This window comes from Salvelinus fontinalis, chromosome 22 (assembly GCF_029448725.1).
Source record: "Salvelinus fontinalis isolate EN_2023a chromosome 22, ASM2944872v1, whole genome shotgun sequence".
In the NCBI taxonomy this organism is placed as follows: domain Eukaryota; kingdom Metazoa; phylum Chordata; class Actinopteri; order Salmoniformes; family Salmonidae; genus Salvelinus; species Salvelinus fontinalis.
Window position 1 is genome coordinate 11,359,789 of NC_074686.1, and position 21,683 is coordinate 11,381,471.

The following is a 21,683-nucleotide window of genomic DNA, read 5'->3' on the forward strand; positions in this document are numbered from 1 at the left end:
GGGTGAAATAGTGAAAACAATAATGTGGAGTTCTGTAGAGTTATGGAGGAGCTCTGCAAACCACCATTCAATGGAGGTCCTGAAGAAAGCATCCTTTCTTCCTAATGTGGTCCGTGACATGGTCACATTAGCCATCACTTGTTTTGCAACTTACGGCTTCTCTCATACAGTTGAAGTCGGAAGTTTACATACACCGTAGCCAAATATATTTAAACTCAGTTTTTCCACAATTCCTGAAATTTAATTATAGTAAAAATTCCCTGTCTTAGTTCAGGTAGGATCACCCCTTGATTTTAAGAATGTGAAATGGCAGAATAATAGAGAATGATTTACTTCAGCTTGAATTTCTTTCATCACATTCCCAGTGGGTCATAAGTTTACATACACTCAATTAGTATTTGGCAGCATTGCCTTTAAATTGTTTAACTTGGGTCAAACGTTTCGGGTAGCCTTCCACAAGCTTCCCACAATAAGTTGGGTCAATTTTGGCCCATTCCTCCTGACAGATCTGCTGTAACTGAGTCAGGTTTGTAGGCCTGCTTGCTTGCACACTCTTTTTCAGTTCTGCCCACAAATGTTCTATAGGACTGAGGTCTAGGCTTTGTGATGGCCACTCCAATAGCTTGACTTTGTTGTCCTTTAGCCATTTTGCCACAACTTTGGAAGTATGCTTGGGGTTATTGTCCATTTGGAAGACCCATTTGCGACCAAGCTTTAACTTCCTGACTGATGTCTTGAGATGTTGCTTCAATATATCCACATAATTTTCCTCCCTCATGATGCCATCTATTTTGTAAAGTACACCAGTCCCTCCTGCAGCAAAGCACCCCCACAATATGATGCTGTCACCCCCTTGCTTCACGGCTCTAATGGTGTTCTTCGGCTTGCAAGTCTCCCACTTTTTCCTCCAAACATAACGATGGTAATTATGGCCAAACAGTTCTATTTTTGTTTCATCAGACCAGAGGACATTTCTCCAAAAAGTACAATCTGTGTCCCCATGTGCAGTTGCAAACCGTAGTCTGGCTTTTTTATGGTGGTTTTGGAGCAGTGGCTTCTTCCTTGGTCAGCGCCGATGTCGATATAGGACTCGTTTTACTGTGAATATAGATACTTTTGTACCTGTTTCCTCCAGCATCTTCACAAGGTCCTTTGCTGTTGTTCTGGGATTGATTTGCACTTTTCGCACCAAAGTACGTTCATCTCTAGGAGACGGAACGCATCTCCTTCCTGAGCGGTATGACGGCTGCGTGGTCCCATGGTGTTTATACTTGCGTACTATTGTTTGTACAGATGAACGTGGTACTTTCAGGCGTTTGGAAATTGCTCCCAAGGATGAACCAGACTTGTGGAGCTCTACAATTTTTTTTCTGAGGTCTTGGCTGATTTCTTTTGATTTTCCCATGATGTCAAGCAAAGAGGCACTGAGTTTGGAGGTAGGCCTTGAAATACATCCACAGGTACACTTCCAATTGACTCAAATTATGTCAATTAGCCTATCAGAAGCTTCTAAAGCCATGACAATTTTCTAGAATTTTCCAAGCGGTTTAAAGGCACAGTCGACTTAGTGTATGTAAACTTCTGACCCACTGGAATTGTGATAAGATACAGTGAATTGTAAGTGAAATAATCTGTAAACAATTATTGGAAAAATTACTTGTCAAGCACAAAGTAGATGTCCTAACCGACTTGACAAAACTATAGTTTGTTAACAAGAAATTTGTGGAGTGGTTGAAACACTAGTTTTAATGACTCCAACCTAAGTGTATGTAAACTCCTGACTAACTGTATGCAAACAGGGGTTACAGCAGCAGGCAGAAATGACATACTAGAAGCATCTATTACACAGGTTATTGTAGGGTAACCCAAATGTTGCTACAAAAAAAGCAGTTCTCCCTCGTATAAGTTTGCATTTATTTGATTCTTTAAAAAAGTCCATAAACTTCTCTTGGAAGAAAAAAACAATACAAAACTATCCTACATTAGTTGTTACACATTCATTCTTGTGGCAAGACCATCGTTCCTTATCTTCTCAAAACTGTCAAGAGGAAAGTCCCTGATCGTGTTCTGTCTACTGTATCCCATTAGAGATAGAATTAGAATTCTGGATCTGGTATATTCCATTAGTCTTTATATCAGAATGTTTTCAGATGCTTTATGGTAAAAGTCAGATCAGACAACTCTAAAGCTTCACAATACAGGTAACTTCACTGCAGTGCCAGGAATAGCTGTTCGACATTGCAAATCCCAAACAGTTGGAGAACTTGGCCTGCATGCATCAAATGAGGGAAGTTAAAGGAAACTCTGTCCATTGTTGATAAAAATAACAAAAAGAGAGTTTTGGGGTGTAGTTTTTCTTTAAAATGTGGCTGAGGGACACTAGTGAGTGAAGGATCTTGACTACAGTGAGGATATATAATTAGTCTTTAAACCCAAGATCCACATCATTTGCAGGTACGAGCTTGTATTTTATTTTCAATTATGTTATCCAGGTAGGCAGTACAAGTGAAATATCACCTTACATAAATGAGTTAGAAAAAGGAATGCATTTAATAAATCTTCAACGTCACCATATGATACTCTACAGTCGTTTCACTTTCTGTATTAGCAGCAAATCGACTCACTTGAGGGTAAGAAATATAGATATGATCCCTGTTCAATTTCATTTCACAGACCAGTCCGTTAAAGTGTAGTGCCACCTGCTGGTCAATATGGAACAATGTCTAAAACAAAACGGAGGAAATGGTAGAGCAACCGGTTCTCCATCTCTGAGAAGACCGAAGTTATTCAACAAATACTTCAAAGCATGTTCCATAAACCAGTTGTAACATTTTAAAAAGGGAGTTTCATACTTTTAAATCAAAGCAAGCGAAGTCCACACAAAGTCATTCATGGCTCGGTCAAGTGCCCTTAACTGAGAGCAGTAGCGAAACAGGTAGATCTATAAACCCGTCAAATGGAATTATGTAATAATTTGGTGCATACACGTTCACCTATACAATCTGGCAAAGAGATGCTAAACTAAAAAGGGACAATGTGCTTACAACTCATATAGGCAATCTACATTCCAAAGCATTCAGATACACTTAAAAATACAATTTTATATGTACATAATAAAAAGGCTTGCTGAGAGCTTATAAAAAAATATCATACTCGTGGAGAACATCGACTTCAAAGGAAGAGAGCGGTCTAAGTTTACAATGGGTGAGTGGAGACCGCCATAGGAACGGTATTCCAGCAAAACAGCAGGCCTCTTCCACAAAGTAAAGAGGTTGTCTGAGGGGGTTTCAATTCTGAAACTGTGGTGTATTTCATCCACCCAGTTAGCCATGTTGGAAAATTAATTATACAAGATGTCCTCCTCTCAAACTGACCACAGATCAGTGTACATTCACATTATTTTAATGTTCAAATTGGTGTGCGTGTATTTATATCTGTCGCTCAACATGGTTAAACTCAAATTGCTGTTAGACCCACTAAAGTAATTTTAAACCTGGGCAAGAGCATCCGATACGTCAGAACTTGAGATCCACAATCTGAACTCGAATTTCAGTGGAAATCCCCCCCATTGACGTCAATGCAAAATGTAGGCACAACTTAAATCAGCGTTGGCATCTCAAGTTTAGATTGGCCCTTACTGAATAGCAGGCAGAGATGACTTTCCATTAACACCCTTCAACCCTGAGAGATGAATGTTAACCCAGAAGATGACCACATTCTCATTCAGGGTAGGAGAAGACAGAATGGCACAGTAACTGTAGCAGAAACAAGTGTCGGGACATGGGAAATAGTCATTGTCATAAGAACACAGCAATCTGAAAGCCTTATTCCTGTCCTTCTCCGGCTTTGGGGAGTGGGACTACTAGTGATTAAAGCCACAGGGGCCTTGAAACGGGAGGAGGTTATTCTTTGTATTGACATCAGCAGTGAGGGGGGGGGTTGTGGCTTTTGCAACAGTAAACCTATAATTGCCACTGCACTCTGGAAGTGGCACAGACCATAACAACCACAGAGGACAAAGCTAAGGTGGTGCCATGAAAGTCAAAACACTGCAATTCCCAACTTGGAAACAATTCATTATTACATTGTGAATGCAGAGTCCAATAAATGTTGGGAATGACTGTTGCCAACTACATGCCCTGTCATTTGTCCTGTAAGACTAAGAATACCCATTTGAAAAGAATAAATACAATTCCCATTGCAGTGGAGCCCATGATGGTGGGTGGTAGGATGGAGGAGTGAGGCAGAGGGCGACTTTTGAGACCCGAAGGAACTGAACAAAAACAGTGTTCTCTCCACAGACTGGTCCTCTGGCACCATGGATGGACATGTCTTGGACATCTTATGATATGTAGTTGGCAACATGAAAATGTATTTCCCACACCATTGACATGTCTCAGACACCATAGACAGAGACTGAGTGACCCGTTTCTCTCAGATAGCATATACGTTTTTCAGGCAGGAAACCTTATCCACAGGCTGAGCAGGTCCCATTCTGGCTCATCAACCAACCTGTGATGCACCTCCTATTCAGCTCATCCCTTCGCTACTTGTTAAAAAAAAACATGATTGAGAGAGAAAAAAAACTACTGAAATGGCAGAAAGTAAGTAAATATAGTTCAAAAACAAAACAAGAAAATCAGAAGGGGAAAAACTTAACAAAGAGCTATGAAAACGCTGATAGGCTGCCCCGTCGCCTGAGTTCATGTCCATTTCTCCTTCCGTCAGTGACATCAGTCTGTCTGATGTTATGAGATGACCTCGGTGTGGGAGGGCACCGACTCCACCAGCGTCACCTGCTCCTCGGCCGAGTCCAGCTCCTCCGTCTTGATGATGATGTCTCCCTCCTGGAGCACCACCACCTCCTCCTCCTCCTCCTCAACCACTTCCTCCTGCTCCAAGGTGCCGTTGGTATGGCTGTGCGACATGGCCTCCAGCTTCATACGGTACTGCTCTGCTTCCTGCTCTTTGCACATCAGCTGCTGCCGGTACTCCTGGGCTTTCCGGTTGGCCTCCTGCAGCTGCCTCTGTAACTGCTCCTGGACAGATGGATGGAGAAGAGGAGAAAGGGACAGAAAGGTCAGACCGAAGTTCACACACTTGCACTTCACCTGTGCCAACTGCACAGTCTCAAAGTACCAAAATAATCTAAAGGGTTTGTTTTCTAATTTAAGCCCCCCCAAAATTTCACAGCAGCGTCTAGAATCTCTAGAGAAATATGCAATACAAAATAAAATAACATAACATTTTGCTTGAGTCAGAAACCAGTTAAATGGCAGAAGCATATCAGTTCAATGTGTTGCACAAGAGAAAATGTGCCCCCCCCTCCGCCGACCGTGTCTCCAGACTCCATGTGGTTGGCCGAGGCCTCGAGTTTCCTCTTGCGGGCAGGCGGGGGCTGGGGTTCCTCCTCAACCACCTCCTCTGTCACCTGATTGGCTGGCATCGCCAACACTGCAAATCAACAGACAACAGCTCAGAGCCTGAAGGAACATAGTATTGAACGGGACTATTAGGTTTGTTAATAAACTACATTAATGACGAAGTAGTACACAATGTTCTACAAAGGAACTAGAACAAAACGATCTGCCAGAAAGCTAAAAACTGTTGTCTACAAATACAAAGTACAACACTGTCACAACAATAAGGTTTCTTGTAGGTTAAGTGAACATTCCACCATGTGGCTAAACTTACCTACTGCTTTAATGCTGCGTTTATAAAGTGAGAAGATGGTAATTGCCAGTTGTGAAGTCACAAATACCGGTTGGATGCATTCACGTTCTTTGAAGTCTTTGAGAAAGGATGATTGGCTAATGGCCAACAATCTGTGTCAACAATATTAACAGATTTATAAAATAAAAAAAACTATGTTTTGTTGTTGCATTTAAGTGACAAATGCTGATGGTAATTTCCTTATTAGGTGACGTCAGAGGTAAGCATGTGGGAGAGGTCAGAGCTGAGGGATGACAGGCGAGTTTCCTACTAGTAATTACCAGTTGGAGGGGTGATAGTGGATTTTCCCAGTCGTACAGTATGTGGTAAGACCACCTTCCCACTTGGTTATGAATGCAGCATTAGAACACCAAATGCTGGTTTCCCAGACACAGATAAACACCTACTCCTAGACTCAAAACAGCTATCAATTGAGATTCTCCACTGAGCATGCTTTTTCAGTCCGAGAGTAGGGTCCAAGAACCTGTTCCCAAATGGATAGAGGCTATGGGAAGTGGCTACAGGCTGAAAAGAGCACCGTTAAGTGACCAAAAGTGAGACGTTCTCTTACTCTGTTGTCCATGCTGCATGGTGACAAAGAATGGCTGACCAAGCCCTCCAGTCTGCAGGTTACCGTGTTGGTCGGTCACTATGGTGATAACCCTTTGACCTTGCTCGTTCACCATGTGCTGGATGCTGCCGGGGTCCAAAGAATTGGCTGCTATGGCTTCCTCCGAGTCACCTGCTGTCAGACAAGGGGTCAAACAGAGGGAGAGCGGGGGAAAAGGTTAACTTTTAGTGTCGACCGTCGTTCTTGTATTAGGAAATAGTTCATGTTTAAGCCTATATACAATACCAGTCAAAAGTTTGGACACCTACCTATTCAAGTGTTTTTCTGTATTTTTACAATTTTTATGTAGAATAATAGTGAAGACATCAAAAATATGAAATAACACATATCGAATAATGTAGGAACCAAAAAAAAGTGTTAAACAAATCAAAATATTTTAGATTCTTCAAAGTAGCCACCATTTGCCTTGACAGCTTTGCACACTCTTGGCATTCTCTAAACCAGCTTCAATTGGAATGCTTTTCCAACAGTCTTGAAGGAGTTCCCACATATGCTGAGCACTTGTTGGTTGCTTTTCCTTCACTCTGCGGTGAAACTCATCCCAAACCTCAATTGGGTTGAGGTCAGGTGATTGTGGAGGCCAGGTCATATGATGCAGCACTCCATCACTCTCCTTCTTGGTCAAATAGCCCTTACACAGCCTGGAGGTGTGTTGGGTCATTGTCCTGTTGAAAACCAAATAATCCCACTAAGCGCAAACCGGATCAGATTGCGTATCGCTGCAGAATGCTGTGGTAGTCATGCTGCTTAAGTGTGCCTTGATTTCTAAATAAATCACTGACAGTGTCACCAGCAAAGCACCCCCACACCTCCTCCATTCTTCCCGGTAGGAACCACACATGAGTAAATCATCCGTTCACCTACTCTGCGTCTCACAAAGACACAGCGGTTAGAACCAAAAATCTCACAATTGGACCCAAAAGGACAGATTTCCATCACTCTAATGTCCATTGCTCGTGTTTCTTGGCCCAAGCAAGTCTTTTCTTCTTATTGGTGGCCTTTAGTGGTTTCTTTGCAGCAATTCGACCATGAAGGCTTGATTCACAGTATCCTCTGAACAGTTGATGTTGATATGTGTCTGTTACTTGAACTGTAAAGCATTTATTTGGGCTGTAATCTGAGGCTAGTAACTAATGAACTTATCCTCTGCAGCAGAGGTAACTCGGGGTCTTCCTTTCCTATGGCGGTCATCATGAGAGCCAGTTTCATCATAGCGCTTGATGTTTTTGCGACTGCACTTGAAGTTCATGAAATTTTCCGGATTGACTTGACCTTCATGTCTTTAAGTAATGATGGACTGTAGTATTTCTTTGCTTATTTGAGCCGTTCGTGCCATAATATGAAATTGGTCTTTTACTAAATAGGGCCATCTTCTGTATACCTCCCCTACCTTGTCACAACGCAAGGAAAGAAATTCCACAAATGTACTTTTAACAAGGCACAACTGTTAATTTAAATGGATTCCAGGTGACTACCTCATGAAGGTGGTTGAGAGAATGCCAAGTGTGTAAAGCTGTCATCAAGGCAAAGGGTGGCTACTTTGAAGAATCTCAAATATACTTTGATTTGTTCAACACTTTTTTGGTTACTACATGATTCCATGTGTTATTTCATAGTGTATGTCTTCACTATTATTACAATGTAGAAAATCGTACAAATATAGAAAAACTCTGGAATATGGAGCGTGAGGATTTCCAACCCTTCTCTATTGGCACAGCGATTTTGTCCCCAGTGAATTTGGAGGTCACTTTATAGTAACAATCCTATTATACATAGCACAGTCCGCATCTGGAAGCAAATAAAGGTCCATTTTGACCTTAAACCAATATCATTCCTGCTTCCTATTGCCAGGAATCCCTCCTTTTCCCCCTCTAACCTTGACAACCCCTTTAAGCGATGGGGAGAGCTCGGGATCAATACCATATGGGATATATAGAAGGGACCGTTGCCTCCTTTGATTTGCTGAGGGAAACCTATAATCTTCCCAGAAGTAACTTTTTCAGATACTTACAGATTAGAGACTGTTAGAAAACATCTTCCGACATTTGGAAACGCTAAACCTTCCATGTTTGACGGATGCATAAAAATGTGTCCCACCTCAGGCAAACTGATCTCGTCTATATGACGCTTTTCAATCTGTTAGCGCACCTTCTACAGATGCCATTAAGGCAAAATCGGAGGAAGAGCTAGGGACTGACATTTCTGTGGCAGACTGGGAAGATCGCTTGGAGTATATACACACCTGCTCCATTAACTCCAGACATCGTCTCATACAAGGCAAGGTATTACACAGATTACACTATTCCAAAACTAAGCAGCATAGGACATTTCCTGATACATCCCCTGTGTATGATAAATGTCATACTGTGAAGGGTCCACTACTTCACTGCTTTGCCCTATGCTCTAACTTTTATGGTTGTTGGTGTGGAATTTTTAAGATCCTCTCTGAAGTTCTGGAGACTTCAATTGACCCAGACCCGCTTCTGATCATTCTGGGAGTGTCAGAAACCCTAAACAGATTAACCAACCCCCCAAAACAACTAATCTCCTACAGCCTTATTTCAGCAAAAAAAAATTATCTTGTGGTTTTGGAAAAGGAAGGAAGTTTCCTCTACCAAATTATGGCTCAGCGATTTGGCAAACACTACACAGATATATTCTGAGCAATAAATGATCAACATTTTATCAAATCTGGCAATCTCCTTTCTTATTTGGACCATTTGGTGCTGTGATTTTGTGCATTTTAAAGCACTGTCACTTGTGATATTTTAATATACCCTTGGGCGGCATGTGCTTGCCCAGGGGGGTGGTGAATCCTCTTTCTGTATGTCTTATTTAGTTTGTACCTATAACTCTGGGTCTTTTCGTATCCGTCTGCTCTTTTATGTTTATACAAAGAATTGCATACTTGTCTTTTCTATAAAATACCTATACACCATTCATGTGTGTTCAGTAAAAAATATTTGATCAAAAAAAAGAAAAGCCTGGAATGAGTAGGTGTGTTCAAACTTTTGACTGGTACTGTACATATTTTGGACTGTACTTTGTGGCAGTCAAAGTGGGGACTCAATCTTCTCATTTAAATAAGCATTACATACAGAAGTAACAAGGTAAAGCGCAAAGGAATTCAAGCTGTGAGAAAGCATTTCCATCGGTCGGTGAGAATCAATGATTCTTTTCTGCATGACCTTTGATTCCCACATCTCACATTTTGGTCAATACCCCATTGTGTGGGACCACACAGCATCAGCAGACCCTATCAGTTTATGAGATCAGAGTGATAAAGGCCAGGTACTAGGCACTAGACTAGAGTAAACAACGAAGCGTGGGGCATTTTTCTCTGAGGCAGGGGGATCCTTGAACAGATGTAGCCGTTAACTGGAGAAACCAGGTCATTTTTACCCGACTGGCTGGCCTTTTCTTTCCATAACCAGTGGAGGCTACTGAGGGTAGGACGGCTCATAATAATGGCTGGAGCAAATGGAATGGTATCAAACACGTGGATCTATTTGATACCATTCCGCTCCAGTCATTACCGCGAGCCCGTCCTCCACAATTAAGGTGCCACCAACCTCCTGTGTTTTTAACATCCACAAACCCTTCATCAGAAGACCAGTCATTTCAAATAGTATGAACCCTAGCCTAACTGAAGGAGGTTTGGTGTCTGTGTGTGTATAAACCCAGTAGCTACCCGAGTTGATGTTGTTGAGGAGGTCCGCCAGGTTGACCACACCCCCCGGGAGCCCTGGGATGCCCTGGATGATAAACTGAGGCTGGGCCGAGCTCCCCGTCATGCCAGCCTCTGCGTTCATGTTCACCTGGTTCTGCATTCCCTCCTATAGACAAACATTGTCAACAACACTATCAGAGCACACATACATACAAATAAATAGACATGTAAAAAATAAATAAATAAATATATAAATATACACACGGGAGAATGCCAGGATTCAACTCATAACAGTTACTACAAACAAAGGAGAGGACAGTTGTGTAAAGACCTGTGGTGTAATGAAATAAGAAGCAATGCAAAAACATCTGTATCTGGATAATTATGTAAATGAATTGTAATCCTAAAGGAGCATACTGTCAAAGAAGTTAAAAATAAGAAACACATTATTGGAGTCTAGAATAGTGCATGGAAACCTTCTCTCAACAAGACCCCACATACAACTTAAGTTCTTACCTGTAGTAGGAACATAAGGTCTGCATTCTGGATGTCTCCTGCGATGTCAAACGGCGTCTTATCAAATTTACTGAGAGCGTGAACATCGGCGCCATGTTTGACAAGCGTCTCTGCTACCCTTTGGTGGCCATTCTGGGCGGCCCAGTGGAGAGCAGTCATCTTCAGCATGTCTTTGGCATTAATGTCTGCGCCACTCTGTAGAGAGTGAACCAGGAGAAATGAAGGGGACAGGGTAAGACAGCTGGCAGATTTTCTGCTTTCTTCGCACATGTATCCACTTTTTTTAGTGTACTTAGATTTAAGAAATGTTGGTCAGAGAAAGAGTAGGACTGCATCTGAAAATGGCCTCTGGTCAAAAGCAGTGCACTATTTAAGGAATTGGCCAGGTCAGACCCTAAACACACAATAAACAGCTAAAAACTTAGAAAAGAGACACGTGTACCCTGACTAATAGATCCACGATGACGTTGTGGCCCTCTGAAGCAGCCATGTGCAGAGGGGTCCTGTCCACTTTGGTTCGGGCATCTCTGCTGACGCCTGCCCTGAGCAGCACCTCGGCGGTGGAATAGTGTCCGTGTTGGGCGGCCAGGTGCAACGGAGATGTGCCCAGCTGCTCAGAGTGCCAAAGAGAAAGAGGAATAAAGAGTCAAAGCACCATAAAGTTGAACCGGACTGGCACTTCAGACAATGTTTTACATCACACAAAACAGCCAAAACCCTAGGGTGGGTCAAACTAGTTAAACTGAAGCAGATAATGAAAATTGCCCAGATAGAGAAGGTAAGACAGGAAACATTACCCAGTCTGTGGTGAAGGGAGCCCCATTGGCCATGAGTGTCCTGACTTCATCGTCCTGGCCTTTCCGTGCGGCCTCAAGGAGCCGCTTCCCCAAATCCACCAGCGACATCTGAGACAACACAATTACAAAGGTTGCAGTATTTGGCCCTGTGATTGTACACGTATGCAACTGTTGCAGTATGTTTTCACTGAGGTGGTAGCCTGACTTATGTCTGCTGTTAAACAGTATTAGGCGGTTGTGAAGTTAACCGTTCACACAATGTAGGCCTGCCTACCTGTTACAGCTCATGTAGTGTACACATAAATAGGGCCCTGTGTTTTGGTTAATCGTGTCACATGAACTGGATTTTAACCTTTTTCATCAAACTGTCCCCCTTTCTTTTTATGTCAGATGGTCCAGCACCATCCTCAGAGAATTGCTTTCATTTTTGGTCCAAATCTAATTTCTGAAAAATACTTAAAATAAAAAGGTTAAAATCCAGGTCATATGACATGATTTACCAAAACACAGGGCCCTACTTAATAAAGTATGTACTTTTATGACAACTTTTGAAACTCAATAATGGGTTAGGGTACTCGTGCATTTTTGGCTAACTTAATCAAATGAGAGGACTCTGTGCCCTGTACATATATTTACAATTTAACATAGCTATCAGTGTTTTAATCCCATTTCAGATATTACATACATAAAGTTATGTTATTAGCTATGCTAGATCAATTTTGTTAAACAGAAATCACCATGGAAGGATTATAGTAGTAATGGAACTTACAACTTTGACTCATCACATATGCTGCGGTTACTGTTTATCATCTATCCTGTTTCCTAGTCACTTTACCCCTACCTATATGTAACATATCTACCTAAATTACCTCGTACCTCTCCACATGGATTGGGTATTGGTACCACATGTATATAGCCAAGTGATCTCGTTACTCATTGTGTATTTATTCATCGTGTTACTATTTTTCTCTCTGCGTTGTTGGGAAGGGCCCTAAGCATCTCACTGTTTGTCTACACCTGTTGTTAACGAAGCATGTGACAAATAAAATGTGGTTTGTTTAACAACTTAACGTTAGTAATGCAAGAAATCAATCGTGAAATAGACCCAAAAAGACACACGGCAGCAAAGGGGCGCGATTTCGTTCTGTGGAGTGTCTAGGCTACACATCTCTGGAGAACAAACGGGCTTTTATTGTTGCTGCAGACTCGTGCAATTTAGGCGAATGAGTCGAGCCAATCCCGGACACATGCTTATCAGACGTCCCATTTGTGCAAAACACAATTAATGTTGTAAAGTAACGAAGTTAGTGGTTATGCTACAAATATAACGTACATCACTCGAAACCCTTTGTTATCGCTCAATGCTGATATGAGTGATGGTAGTTTTACATAACGTCCAACAGGGAAAAAAAGGCTAGTTATACTGTTGAATTCGCGTTGTTCGGACCTATGCATCCGTAAACAATCACGCAGTGTGTTGTTGGACACAAAATAAAATGTGAATAGCTTGATGTGCACTTTTTTGGTTGTCGTTACATTGTAGTTAGCTGGTTGGTTTACTATTACTACATCATGAAAGCCCACTATAACATGAGGCTCTCTTCATAGCAAAAGCGTGGAGATGAAGACGAAGAGTAGCCATCTTATACGCCTCGGTGGTGAAAACGATCAAGAGGCGGCCATGTGTTACATTATCCATTAAATCATTCACCTAAATTATTTAACAACCACGAACAACGACATTTAAATACATGACAGGAAACTCTTTGATATTAAGTTGTTGGTTTTCCGGGGGAAGTCAGAGAAAGTCCTATTTTACACGAAGAGAAAAAACTACTTCCACATCCGGTTAACAACAGCATTCTTTCTCGCACGCTTCATCAAATGGTTTCGCGCATTTTTTTCAGATTTTAACGATCGAGTAATTCATAATTGCTTTTTGTCAAAGAGATGCCATCACCTTTACCGTGAGAGTATTTAAACAATCTCCTATGAGCCTGATGGCGCAAGGTTTGTTATCTAACCAACCATGTAGCTAGTTAGCTAACGTTCGCAAGCAATAACTTCATATACTAGCTACGTTAACGACACTTAAAGTATGAACACACACCAAAGAAATTGGAAAGTTCTACAAACTGTTTTGTGCGCGTGATTAATGTGGACTTTCGCACAATGTCCCAGCTTCGAAACTACCACGTTGCTGTGTTACTCGGTCTTGTAACTAGCCAGATCTAAGATAGTTAGCTAATGCCTGGCTAACTTTAATAACAGCTAACGTTAGTTAGCTAGCTGGAGGCGGAATCCCGAATGGACGCAAGCTAACGTTGTGTAGTTCTTACCTCAATATGGCTTCAAATGAATGCTCTTAGGCTGCAGACATAAGTTCCTTGACTTTACCCAATTATTTTGAATGTTCTCCTCACCTTAGATAATGAAAATAAATTATATTTGTGTATTTAAACGGATACAAAGATGGCGGCAACTCGACACCGGAGGTGGAAATCGAGCTTTTTGAACCCTCTTGTGGGCGGGCGAATGAAAAAGTAGCAAGCCCTTCAATGGCCAATTAACCCATTACGGTAAAAAGGCGATACTGAATTTACGCTGTAAAAAAAATATGAACGCAACTTGTAAAGTGTTTGTCCCATGTTTCATGAGCTGAAATAAAAGATCACAGACATTTTCCATGTGCACAAAAAGCTTATTTCTCTCAAATTTTGTGCACAAATTTGTTTACATCCTTGTTAGTGAGCGTTTCTCCTTTGCCATGATAATCCATCCCCCTCACAGGTGTGGCATATAAAGAAGCTAATTAAAAAGCATGATCATTACACATGTGCACCTTGTGCTGGGGACAATAAAAGGCCACTAAAATGTGCCGTTTTGTCTCAAAACAATACCACAATGTCTCAAATTTTGAGGGGGTGTGCAATTGGCATGCTGACTGCAGAAATGTCCGCCAGAACTATTGCCAGAGAATTTAATGTTAATTTCTTTACCATAAGCCGCCTCCATCGTTTCAGAGAATTTGTCGGTACGTCCAACCGTTCAAACAACTGCGGACCACGTGTTTTCTGATGTCAACCTTGTGAACAGAGTGCCCCATGGTGGCGTTGGGGTTATTTTTAAAATTATTTTTCACCTTAATTTAACCAGGTAGGCTAGTTGAGAACAAATTCTCATTTACAACTGCGACCTGGCAAAGATAAAGCAAAGCAGTGAAACACAAACAACAACACAGAGTTACACATGGAATAAACAAACATACAGTCAATAATACAATAGAAAAAGTCTATATACAGTGTGTGCAAATGAGGTAGGATAAGGGAGGTAAGGCAATAAATAGGCCATAGTGGCAAAATAATTACAATATAGCAATTAAACACTGGAGTGATAGATGTGCAGAAGATGAGTGTGCAAGTAGAGATACTGGGGTGCAAAGGAGCAAAATAAATAACAGTATAGGGATGAGGTAGTTGGATGGGCTATGTGCAGTGATCTGTGAGCTGCTCTGACAGCTGGTGCTTAAAGTTAGTGAGGGAGATATGTGTCTCCAGCTTCAGTGATTTTTGCAGTTCATTCCAGTCATTGGCAGCAGAGAATTGGAAGGAAAGGCGACCAAAGGAGGAATTGGCTTTGGGGGGGACCAGTGAGATATAACTGCTGGAGCGCGTGCTACGGGTGGGTGGTGCTATGGTGACCATTAAGCTGAGATAAGGCGGGGCTTTACCAAGCAAAAACGTATAGATGACCTGGAGCCAGTGGGTTTGGCGACGAATATGAAGCAAGGGCCAGCCAACGAGAGCATACAGGTCGCAGTGGTGGGTAGTATAAGGGGCTTTGGTGACAAAATGGATGGCACTGTGATAGACTGCATCCAATTTGCTGAGTAGAGTGTTGGAGGCTATTTTGTAAATGACATCGCAGAAGTCAAGGATCGATAGGATAGTCAGTTTTACGAGGGTATGTTTGGCAGCATGAGTGAAGGATGCTTTGTTGCGAAATAGGACGCCGATTCTAGATTTAATTTTGGATTGGAGATGCTTAATGTGAGTCTGGAAGGAGAGTTTACAGTCTAACCAGACACCTAGGTATTTGTAGTTGTCCACACATTCTAAGTCAGAACCGTCCAGAGTAGTGATGCTGGACGGGCGGGCAGGTGTGGGCAGTGATCAGTTGAAGAGCATGCATTTAGTTTTACTTGCATTTAAGAGCAGTTGGAGGCCTCGGAAGGAGAGTTGTATGGCATTGAAGCTCGTCTGGAGGTTAGTTAACACAGTGTCCAAAGAAAGGCCAGAAGGATACAGAATGGTGTCGTCTGCGTAGAGGTGGATCAGAGAATCACCAGCAGCAAGAGCGACATCATTGATGTATACAGAGAAAATAATCGGCCCGAGGATTAAACCCTGTGGCACCCCCATAGACACTGCCAGAGGTCTGGACGACAGGCCCTCTGATTTGACACATTGAGCTCTGTCTGAGAAGTAGTTGGTGAACCGGGCGAGGCAGTCATTTGAGAAACTAAGGCTATTGAGTCTGCCGATAAGAATGTGGTGATTGACAGAGTCGAAAGCCTTGGCCAGGTAATGAATACAGCTGCACAGTATTGTCTCTTATTGATGGCGGTTATGATATCGTTTAGGACCTTGAGCGTGGCTGAGGTGCACCCATGACCAGCTCGGAAACCAGATTGCATAGCGGAGAAGGTACGGTGGGATTCGAAATGGTTGGTGGTCTGTTTGTTAACTTAGCTTTCGAAGACCTTAGAAAGGCAGGGTAGGATAGATATAGGTCTGTAGCAGTTTGGGTTATGGTATGGGCAGGCATAAGCTATGGACAATGAACACAATTGCATTTGATCTATTCCAAGTTGAATGCACAGAAATATCAGAATGAGATCCTGAGGCCCATTTTTTTTTAAAGGTATCTGTTACCAACAGATGCATATCTGTATTCCCAATTGTCAAATCCATAGATTAGGGCCTAATTTATTTATTTCAATTGACTGATTTCCTCATATGAACTGTAACTCAGTAAAATCTTTGAAATTGTTTCATGTTGCGTTTATTTTTGTTCAGTATATATCAGCGCTCATGATGAGACCTGCATCCCTTCACCAAGCTATAATATATAGGTTTTTAAAGCATGTTTGCGAGGGAAAATTCGGTCCTGTGCACTTTGAGCAGCACTCTTTATTCGCAGGCAGTTAGGCCTATTTCTAATGGATTTCTGTTTTATTTGCTAGGATACGTACTCAGATGTTTGGCATAGTTTCTGTCTGATTAATAGCCCCATTTTTGTGATCTAATAGGCTGTTTTTATGCTAGCTGCTAGTAGCCTAGGCCAGTGGTTCCCAAACTGTGGGGTGTGCCCCCCTTGGGGTCAGGGGTCCCCCCCCCCCTCATGGCGATGTTGGCTAGCAAAGCTCATGCGTAGAAACACGTCATCAGGTCTAATGGTCGTCTCGCGCTGAACTGCACATGTGCAGGCCGTCAAATCAAAGGCATTCCTTTGATATAAAGTTGTTTTAAAAAATAAAAATAAGTGTCACCTTCACGAGGTTGGAGTAATAACATTTTCAACTACTTAAGACATTAGCTTGAATCTAGGTTCTGCCTTTAGATTTTGAGAAGGAATACTTGTCCACTTCTCTCATTGACTTCTCAAACCAGGGCCTGGTCTGTTTCGCAAGCGTTCCCGGAAGTCTAGATGTTGTGCATCTGGGTTTAGAAACTCTGTGGGGTAATGACACTTGCCTAGGTAGGCCTTTTAAGATCCCCCAAAATGGTTAACCCTTATTGGAGCAGTGGTTAGCAGGTCTGGTCTGTCTACTGGCTAGGAAACCTGGGTTCGAGACATGCAAGTGATGTTCCAATGTCACTGTTCGCAATAATCGCTACTGTGAAATAGCTGTCGACTATTCCTTTATGATTCAATGTACAAATGCAGTAAACCAATGCAATTAACTAAATACTGGTATGTCAATATCTACGGTTATACAGTAACTACTGTGAAACTGAACAATGTAAAACCAATTAATAAAAACCATAAACATTTTACCAATCTCTTTCCGATGTGTCGGTGTAAGTAAATAGGCTACAATGAATACTAATGTGCAGTGCACCTAGGTATTTTAATCAAAGTGTAACGGTCCCAGAGTAATGTACTGTCATAGGCAGAGCTTTTCATTCACAGAGGCTACTATTGTATGAAAACTGTAGCATTGTTGTATACCAAATCCCCCAAAGGAAGCTGTTGGCAGTATTATTCCAATAAGAATCCTGGAAAAGCTATTAGTTTTGGATAAGTAAACCATATATTTTATTGTGTGTCGAAGGACAAAACAGGAGTCCATAGCCTACTCTGGCTGTTGGTGTTTAAGAAGCTTCTAGAAGATTGACCTCACTTTATTTTTTATCAACACCTCCCGTTCACATAAACTGTAAATGTTATGCCTACAAGGTGCATGGCCGTTTCTACACTGAAGCCGGTTTGACGAGACATCTCAAACCTACGACATGTTTTTGTACGTGAAATGTGACGTTAATTTCTCCATTTATTTCAAAAGAAGCAAATAGTGATTCATGGTGAGTTATCTCTCCGAACAAATGCTGCCTGTTTAAACCCTTTAGTTTGAGATTATTTCTCACAGTAAACAAAGTGGATTGATATGCACAGGATATCTTCATTTATTTCAGAAAAGTCAAGACAAAGTATGATGAGTCACATTTGGGAATTTACTGCTCAATGCACAATATCACAAAAAGTTAGCTTTATGATTACAAGTATCCAGTTAGAACTACCGTACTTTCAGGAACACTTGCAACATCAGTATTGACAGTTAAAAACATGTATTTCCCTTTTTTTCATTAAACATTTCCATCCATTCTTTCCTTGACATTCAAACTAAACATCAGACAATGCAGTAGTCTATGCAGAAAATAAAGAAAACAGTTGGCCAGCTCTGCATTTGCACAACTTACATTGTGGAATCTAACATTTACCCTCAGTCATTGCACTCAGTTGAGGCCTACTCAGGGCAGCCTGAAAGCAGCATACTTAATAAATCAAATTCATTAGGTGGGTTTGAGCCAGTCAGTTCAGTGCCTGAAACAAATCACAAGGCAACCAATCTAAAGCGCAAAAGACAGTCATGTTTGTGGCTCCCTAAGTGCTTGTACAATCTGTTGTGTGGAGGTGCTTTGCTTTACTTTCTCCTACTAATACATACTACACGCGGAAACTCCAAGGCTCAGGTTGGCACTACCCTTCAAGGTTGTTTTAGGTCAAGGGAAAGAATTTTCATTAAGTTCAAATGAGGCAGCACTTTGCATTTGTTAGTGTTCAAAAATATGATGTAGCATACTCAAGGTACCTCACAAATTATGAATGTGTAAGTCCTTAATGTGAGACAGAAGCCTTGCAGTCAGTATGCAATGGAACTATTTATATTCATTTAAAGGCTGACCTTGTTGCCATTTCTACCTAGTTATGTTCGTTGACATTAGCCAATCGAGTTATGTAGCCCGCATGTGGAGAAAACCTAAGCAGAAGTGCCTATACTGTCATTCACAGTGCCAGTCACCTGCAAGTTAAAACATTTACCCCTAATCCTTTCAGTATTATTAAGAGGTTATACAAAAAAAACATAGTACAGACTAATACAGATTCAGTACTTCTTCTTGAGTGGACCAGAATCTTGACAAAAGCCATGGTTATTCAGATAGGGTGAGTGTGAGGAGAGGGAGGTTCTTATGACTGGGAGGCTGAGATGGGATGGTCCTCACAGAAGCAGGTTGAAGTCGAGGAGGTCGATGCTGGGGATAGGCTCTCTCCAGTAGTTGAAGGTGGTGTACTCTAACAATTCGGCCTCTTGCTGCTTCCTTTGCTTGGCTAGGGCGGCATTCTGTTTCTTGGTGGCCTTCTTGCTCTTCTTGGTTGGCTTGCTTTTGGTCACACCCAGGTCTTCCAGCTCGGACAGATCCGGGGCGGAGATGGGCTGTCTCCAGTAGAGGAAGGAGTCATACTCGCTGTTTGATTTCACCAGCATTTTTATCTGAATGTAAAAGAGGAATGAGGCCAAATTAAAATGTGATTTGGGGTCATAGCTTGAAATAGATTAGACATAGATACTGCTCTCATCTTAGTCTCTACATATATTTCAACTCCACTTAGTAACCCAGTACTATGTCCCTATAATTTTGAATGGCTCCCTGATATTTTTTCATTCATTCCAAAGGGACCCTATACTATAGATGCCATGGGTAGGAGATAGCCAGTCAAGCCAAAACGGTCAGGTTAAGATACATTTATGCCATTACATAAGAACAAGGATTTAAGTAGCTTTTTCTTGAGATGCAGATTTAGGTCAATCCTTATTGCTCATTTGGACCTAAGTGTTGGCAAACTGAAGCAAACTAGGTTACATAAGCTTTCTGGTGATTGTGTTCTTTGTTCTAAGGCCTAACATGGAAATGCTAGGCCTAGATTGCAATACTGTGGAGTCGCATATTTGTGAACATAACCTGACATAACCTGATTGTAATTGTATCTAATCTTGAAATGTGTGTGTGATATATGCATAATACTTTTTTGAAAATTACTAAGTTAATTGTGCCACATAATTATAGGTTCCCCATGTGTGAATGTGAATTTCCTAAACTAAATGATAAAACATAAAAAGCCTAATGTCGTTATACAATAACACGGCCACACACTTCTCTCACAAGTCTGGCTGTGGTTAAACAAATGTAACACTCAAAATTATGTAAAATGCACATAGTGAAAATGGACCACAGAGACAAGATTCTGTTGTTAAAATGTAATTACTGTAGCATGAAATCAACTGTTAAAATGCAATTACTGTAGCATGAAATCAACATTTAGGGTACAAATGACCCCACCCTGTCAGTAGGTTATGACATATTACATGGGGTAAGAATGATTGTCTATCAGTGGATAAAGGTCCCAGTATCAAGATGCTCTACATAACTGATTTTAAAATTCCCTTTGAAACAATCGTTCTTATCCATTAGGTCATGCTTTTGTGTAGAACTGTCAAATACTGATTAAGAGCATCAACGGTCTTCAATACCACACCCATTCGGCTACAGAGAAAATTCACCATATGACGTAGCCATATAAAAGCATCATTGATGCCTATGATGGTGCAGTGGTTGACGCCCATTGGGGCTTGAGAAATGACTGGCGATTTCGATTCGGACATCTATCTATTCTTTAATCATGTAAATATAGATTCTCTAATGACATCCCCTTTTTTGACGGCATGTCATCTGTGCGAACGATGGAGACTATTCCAGAAAATGGGTCATGCAGTTCTAAATATATCTGAGATAATGTGCCAAGAATTTACATACAATAAAACATGGCAAAACATTATATAGACAGCATTGACATTCAATTCGGAAATTACCCGTTTTTTAATTGTGTGCATTTATATATTTTTATGTAAACAAGCTATCTTGCCTTGCTAGCGTAAAGGACAAAATTAGGGTATAGGCTATTGTATTTGGTTTCTTTCTTATGCCTATTGGGCAATTGTTAAAAGGGTTAATACTAATATTACTATTACACGCTATAAAAAAATACATCAACTTTCAGTATTGTTAGTTAAAGCATCATGTAATTCTGTATCCACTATCCAGCAAAGGTGCTCTGAAAATAAAATATTATCTTACGTCTTGACAAATGGTTCTTGGCTGACAAGGTCCTCTGTTTGTCGCAGGATAGGCTCCACTGAGGTATAATAACAATGGCACGCTCGTGCTATGTGGCGATGCTGTAAAATCCTCGCGCACAAGCCAGTTTTTTCAGCACCAGGGACAACCACTCCCACACTCTGTGACGACATTCGGCGCCTGTGTTGGGTTTTTGTCATTTAAAATCAAATAGGCCTACTGTTTTATTAACTAATTATTGTGCATAAAAAATGTAGTTTCTATTAAATTATGGAAAAAATCTGTACGTTTTGCAATAATCTACCAATAAAGATCAAGGCTATAACGACAATGTACTAATAACATTGTGATGTAATATAATGATAGGCTAATAAAGTTCGACAATTGACTGAAAACGTGGGCTAAATCATCATCTGATATTATGAATAGCCCAAATAGCCATAACTTGGATCCATGTTCAGTCCAATACATATGGCTGTTTCATTAGAAAATACATCGGCGACGTTGTACCCACCGTGAGGTTTCCCTGCTTCCCCAATCAAAAACCCTGGATTAACACCGAGGTTGGCGCTAAACTAAAGAGCAGGGCTACCGCACACAAAACTATCATAGACAACCCTGATGCTACGGCCGAAGACAGGAATAAGTACAAGAAGGCC

The 21,683-nt window shown here is 41.3% G+C and overlaps 2 protein-coding genes across 7 annotated transcripts; both read right to left on the reverse strand.

Annotated features, from left to right (window-relative positions):
* Positions 1 to 1,890: 1,890 nt before the first annotated feature.
* gabpb2a (GA binding protein transcription factor subunit beta 2a) lies at positions 1,891 to 13,860 on the reverse strand. 6 transcript variants are annotated; one of them, XM_055876392.1, is made up of 8 exons: positions 13,666 to 13,860; positions 11,327 to 11,434; positions 10,972 to 11,139; positions 10,530 to 10,724; positions 10,035 to 10,179; positions 6,284 to 6,454; positions 5,336 to 5,454; positions 1,891 to 5,039 (listed from the first exon to the last, which is right to left on the reverse strand). In XM_055876392.1, exons 2-8 carry the CDS (start codon positions 11,432 to 11,434, stop codon positions 4,749 to 4,751), a joined length of 1,197 nt encoding a protein of 398 aa, XP_055732367.1. In that variant the 5' UTR covers positions 13,666 to 13,860; the 3' UTR covers positions 1,891 to 4,748. The 6 variants fall into 6 exon arrangements, with proteins under 6 accessions (XP_055732367.1, XP_055732363.1, XP_055732360.1 ...); XM_055876388.1 differs by having other exon boundaries at positions 6,284 to 6,457; positions 13,750 to 13,859; XM_055876385.1 differs by having other exon boundaries at positions 6,284 to 6,457; positions 13,666 to 13,859.
* A 4,131-nt stretch (positions 13,861 to 17,991) lies between these two features.
* On the reverse strand, positions 17,992 to 21,149 carry LOC129819796 (protein AF1q-like). The gene is made up of 2 exons (XM_055876393.1): positions 21,025 to 21,149; positions 17,992 to 19,382 (listed from the first exon to the last, which is right to left on the reverse strand). Exon 2 carries the CDS (start codon positions 19,374 to 19,376, stop codon positions 19,110 to 19,112), a length of 267 nt encoding a protein of 88 aa, XP_055732368.1. The 5' UTR covers positions 19,377 to 19,382; positions 21,025 to 21,149; the 3' UTR covers positions 17,992 to 19,109.
* Between the last annotated feature and the right edge of the window lie 534 nt (positions 21,150 to 21,683).